The sequence below is a fragment of the Cetorhinus maximus genome, chromosome 16 (assembly GCF_964194155.1).
Source record: "Cetorhinus maximus chromosome 16, sCetMax3.hap1.1, whole genome shotgun sequence".
NCBI classification, from domain to species: Eukaryota; Metazoa; Chordata; class Chondrichthyes; order Lamniformes; family Cetorhinidae; genus Cetorhinus; species Cetorhinus maximus.
This window is the reverse complement of record NC_135894.1, coordinates 83308662-83314661: the sequence shown is the minus strand read 5'-3', so window position 1 is coordinate 83314661 and position 6000 is coordinate 83308662. Positions and strand designations below refer to the sequence as shown.

At 39.3% G+C, this 6000-nt stretch overlaps 1 protein-coding gene across 1 annotated transcript in view; it reads left to right on the top strand.

Annotated features, from left to right (window-relative positions):
- The first annotated feature begins 414 nt into the window (after window positions 1-414).
- LOC144691987 (chloride intracellular channel protein 4) overlaps window positions 415-6000 on the top strand; it is a 74651-nt gene continuing 69065 nt past the window's right edge. The window contains exon 1 of the mRNA XM_078560552.1: window positions 415-724. Coding sequence (XP_078416678.1) covers window positions 473-724 — 252 coding nt within the window. The 5' untranslated portion in view covers window positions 415-472. The remainder of the gene's footprint in view (window positions 725-6000) is intronic.

Sequence of the window (6000 nt, the reverse complement as noted above, 5' to 3'; positions counted from 1 at the left end):
GTCACTGGAGCAGGACTTAAACCCACAAACATTTGGCTCAGAATTGCGAATTCTACCAGCGAGCCACAGCTAAGATTGTGTTAATAACACAGAACTGAAGGACAAGCCAGTGAAACTTGGAAGTGACTGGTACTGGTCTGAACTGGAGTTCCATTTGAAGGGCCAGTTCGGACCAGTAACAGCCATTCGATACGTTTTACTGGTTTTTCCTTCTGATTGTAGTAATCCAAACGAAGCTCTTTCGTCTTGCATGCCCATCCCAATCTGCTGTAACGTTTCTCTCTCTCCTGCTCCTTGTTCTAATCTTAATTGTGTCCCTGGTATTAAACCTTCAGGAAAGGATTTGAGAAGCATGCGCAGTGTATTTTGTCAACCGCTAATCCATCCTTTCTGGAGAGGTAGCCAGCAGTTCAAGTGAGCTACAGACCACTGGTTGAATTCTCTCCTCCTCCTGCACTTGGAGTGAGGGGCGATGGCGGGGCAGGTGGGTGACGGTGGGAGGACACACAGAGAGGAGGGTGGAGAGCTGGCGATCGCCCCAAGCTACTCGGGAGAGGAGGAATGCGGGGAAACCACAAAGAACTCCCAGCAAACGGATAAATCCCAGGACTGCACGCCGGAGATGAAGGAAGGAGAGGGAGACCAGGACAGCAGCAGCGGACTGTTCAATCTCTACCGTAACACACTGGATCAACCAGAGCATGAGGTCTCCTTGTTTGTGAAGGTATACTCCATCTTCTGTTATGCCCAGAAAGTTAATTAACTTGCTACCTTTTTAAAATATGTATTCTAATATTTAGTTTCCGTCCTTAATTATAACAAAGAAAATCACGATGTATATATCCCGAAGGGACTCTGATATAAACTGTACGGTCACTGGTGCTTAAACCTATTCGCTAATTGAAACTGGATTTAAAGCCACTCGTGAGGCTTTGATGACTGGAATGAAAATTTATTTTTCATTCCGAACACATAGAGCACCATCAAACACTTCTAGATTGTGTGTGTGCACAGTTATACTAAACACCCAGTTAGTGTGTCTGTACATAGTTACATTAAACACCCAGTTAGTGTCTTTGTACAGTTACATTAAACATTTAGTTAGTGTGTCTGTATAGAGTTACATTAAGCATCCAGTTAGTGTGCCTGTACAAACAGATACATTAAACACCCAGTTAGTGTGTCTTTACACTGTTACATTAAACACCCAGTTAGTGTGTCTTTACACTGTTACATTAAACACCCAGTTAGTGTGTCTGTACAGAGTTACATTAAGCATCTGGTTGGTGTGTCTGTACAGCTACCTTAAACACCTAGTTAGTGTATCTGTACACAGCTCCATTAAACATCCAGTTGGTGTGTCTGTACACAGCTATATTAAACACCCAGTTAGTGTGTCTGTACTGTTGCATTAAACACCCAGTTAGTGTGTCTTTACACTGTTGCATTAAACACCCAGTTAGTGTGTCTGTACAGAGTTACATTAAGCATCCAGTTGGTGTGTCTGTACAGAGTTACATTAAGCATCCAGTTAGTGTATCTGTACACATTTCCATTTAACACCTGGTTGGTGTGTCTGTACACAGTTATATTAAACACCTAGTTAGTGTATCTGTAAACAGCTCCATTAAACATCCAGTTAGTGTGCCTGTACATTGTTACATTAAACACGCAGTTAGTGTTTTACGTATTTACGTTAAACACCCAGTTAGTACATCTGTACAGAGTTACATTAAGCATCCAGTTAGTGTTCTCTACAGTTATACTAAACACCCAGTTGGTGTGTCTGTACACAGTTACATTAAACATCCAGGTAGTGTGTCTGTACACAGCTCAATTAAACTAGTCTGTACAGAGTTAAATTATGCATCCAGTTAGTGTGTCTGTACAAATAGTTACATTAAACACCCAGTTAGTGTGTCTGTACACAGTTACATTTAACACCCAGTTGGTGTGCCTGCACAGAGTTACATTAAACACTCAGTGTGTCTGTACACTGTTACATTAAATATCTGGTTTGTGTGTCTGTACAGAGTTACATTAAGCATCCAGTTAGTATGTCTGTACAGTTACATTAAACACCCAGTTAGTGTGTCTGTACAGTTACATTGAACACCCAGTTAGTGCATCTGCACACAGTTACATTAAACATCCAGGTAGTGTATCTGTATACAGCTCCAGTAAACATCCAGTTAGTGTGTCTGTACAGTTACATCAAAAATCCAGTTAGTGTGCCTGTACACAGTTACATTAAACACCCAGTTAGTGTGTCTGCCCACAGTTACATTAAACAGCCAGTGTGTCTGTACACAGTTACATTAAACAGCCAGTGTGTCTGTACACAGTTACATTAAACATCCAGTTACTGTGTCTGCAAAGTTACATTAAACACCCAGTCACTGTCTGTACAGTTACATTAAACATCTAGTTAGTGTGTCTGTACGCAGTTACATTAAACATCCAGTTAGTCTATCTGTACAGAATTACATTAAGCATCCAGTTCGTGTGTCTGTACAGTTACATTAAACAGCCAGTTAGTGTGTCTGTACACAGTTACATTAAACATCTAGTTAGTCTGTCTGTACAGAGTTACATTAAGCATCCAGTTAGTATGTCTGTACAGCTACATTAAACACCCAGTTATTGTGTCTGTACTGTTACATTAAACACCCAGTTCGTGTGTCTGTACAGAGTTATATTAAACACCTAGTTAGTGTGTCTGTACAGAGTTATATTAAGCATCCAGTTAGTGTGTCTGTAGAAAGAGTTACATTAAACATCCAGTTAATGTTTCTGTACACAGTTACATTAAACATCTAGTTAGTCTGTCTGTACAGAGTTACATTAAGCATCCAGTTAGTATGTCTGTACAGTTACATTAAACACTCAGTTATTGTGTCTGTACTGTTACATTAAACACCCAGTTAGTGTTTTACATAGTTACATTTACCACTCAGTTAGTGTGCATGTAGAGTTATATTAAACACCCAGTTAGTGTGTCTGTACACAGTTACATTAAACACCCAGTTAGTGTGTCTGTACACAGTTACATTAAACACCCAGTTAGTGTGTCTGTACACAGTTACATTAAATACCCAGTTAATGTGACTGTACACAGTTACATTAAACATCCAGTTAGTGTGCCTGTACACAGTTACATTAAATATGCAATTAGTGTTTCTGTACAGATGCACTGAAACCCAGTTATTGTTTCAGTGCACCGTCACTTTAAACACCCAGTTAGTGTGCGTCTGTACATTGTTATATTAAAGAAGGAAAAAAAGAAAATGATTGCATTTTTATTGCATGTTTGACAACTGCCAGACTTCTCAAAGCACTTTACAGCCAATGAAGTACTTTTGACCTGTAGTCACTGTTGTAATGTAGGAAACTCAGCAGCTAATTTGCACACAGCAAATCCCACAAACAGCAATGTCATAATGATCAGATAATTCAGTTTTGTGATGTTGGTTGAGGGATAAATATTGGCCAGGACACCAAGGATAACTCTCCTGTGTTTCCTTGGAAATGGGATCTTTTACATCCAGCTGAGCAGGCAGATTGGGCCTCAGTTTAAAACCTGACTTGGAGGACGGCTGTTTGACAGGGAAGCACTCCTTCAGTACTGCAGGGGATTGTCAGCCTTGATGTTTGTGCACAACTCCTGGAGTGGAATTTATATCCAGAGCCCTTTGACCCAGAGGGGAGAGAGCATCCAACTGAGCCATAGCTAGACACCCAACTAGTGTGTGGGTTTGTGTGCACTGTTACATTTAATACCAAGTTGATGTTTGTGTGTACATAGTTACAGTAAACAGTCTGCGTGTGTGTGTGTGTGTTTGTGAATACACTGTTACATATTCTAAAGGGTATGTTCCCATTCCAACTTCAACCTGTTGCACCCAGTCATTAGGTTAATTTTATGTTTGTTTCCCTCATTGAAAATTACAACATTTCCTGTTTTTTTTCCTGAGCTTGCAATGCCAACAGGAAAACTGCAAGCCATTCCCAGCAAGGATGGCACCATAGCTCAGTTGAATGGCCTGTGCAAATTAAAAGTGTGTCTGGCAACTTGGAATTTCATCAATGTAACAGTCAATATCCTATGACGTTCATTGGTTGCAGAAGAGAATTAAAAAGTATCACTGTTCAACTTCAAAAGAAAATTTGCAACTGAGACTTTATTTTGAGAAAAAGCTGCTTGACTCTTTTTAACATGGTTGAAAAAGATAGAGCTTTAAGATGAAGGTGAAAAGGTCTTCTTAGACAGATTTCAGGTGGATAATACAACTGAGAACCATGCTTAACGTAGAAGGTCCAGAGAGGAAATGAAAAAGCAAATAAAAGAAGCAAAGAGTGTTCATACTTTGAGTAAAGGACAAATCTAGAGCCACTCATTTCCTTAACACCAGTTTATTCACAAAACCACAGAACACAACCACAGACTCCCCTGTCCCCCTAGTGTAAACCAGCTCTTATATAATTCCCTAATCTTTTCCCAAGTAGTAACAGCTGCTCCCACTTACAAACTAAGCGTGCACTTCACTGTAACAGGATTCCAACATGAATAGATTCCCTTCTATTTAAAAAAAATAACAAGTGCATTTTTCTTTTCAGACAGAAGGAACTGATGAAGGAGAGATAAATCACACATGAGTTGTCATTTTTCTAATACTCCCAATAATTTCTTACTAGAAGCGTTCCTTTTGGTAAAACAATCTGGACTGATGGCTTGCATTTGCCTGTTTGAGTTTGGAGATTTCCTTTTTCTCCACCATTTGCTTTAGATTTACAATGTCAATTTTTAATCTTTTTTCATTTACACACTTTGTGAAGTGCATGTAATCCCAAAGGGAGTGATTGTCTATACAATATTCTATTGGTACATTTTCTTTGGCATAAAATTCCCCCTAATATCTTCGATAAAAAGAATGCCAGGTCAACTGCCTCGACAAGTCCAAGGGCTTCAGAAGCCAAGGTACTTTTTACTATTCTCCTTATTTTCTTGGCTTCCCAAGCACAGGGGTGAGGGTAACTTATTTCTTACTGGTGCGGTCGTACAAGGAATCCCGAGTTTGACTAATTATAACTTAATGCATTGACGGTCATTTATTTGAGCAGTAACTGCCCTTTTAAATTAAATATGTGGTTTCTGTGTTCAAAGCATTTTGATTATCAATCCATTGCCCCCAAGGCATGTTTGAACAAAATAAAGAATTTGTATCACAACTGGCATCAAAGGACTGGACAGATTGATGCAGCCAATGCTCCACAAACAGCACAGGCTCATTCCCTGAACCTTTGACAACCAGGATGGTTCACCACAAGCCATCTACTGCCAGGAAAGACTAATGTAACAATTATATATTCTATTCTGACGCAAAAATCACAACAGGAAAAGTGGCCCAACCATGGCTAACAAAAGAAATTAAGGATAGTATTAGATCCAAAGAGGAGTCAGATAAAGTTGCTAGAAAAAATAGCAAGCCTGAGTATTGGGAGCAGTTTAGAATTCAGCAAAGGAGGACCAAGAGATTGATTAAGAGGGGAAAAATAGAGTATGAGGGTAAACTTGCAAGGAACATAGAAGTGGACTTCTAAGTGTACTAAGAAGTAAAAGCTTCTATAAGTATGTAAAAAGAAAAAGATTAGTGAAGACAAATGTAGGTCCCTTACAGTCCAAAACAGGGGAATTTATAATAGAGAACAATGAAATGGCAAAGCAATTAAACAACTACTTTAGTTCTGTCTTTATGGAGGAAGACACAAATAACTTCCCAGAAATACTAGGGAACCAAAGTTCTAGTGACAAGGAGGAATTGAAGGAAATTAGTATTACTTAAAAAAAAAGTGCTGGAGAAATTACTGGGAGTGAAAGCTGATAAATCCCCAGGGCCTGATAATCTACATCCCAGGATACTAAAGGAGGTGGCCATGGAAATAGTGGATGCGTAGGTTGTCATCTTCCAAAATTCTGTAGATTCTGGAACATTCTTGGCG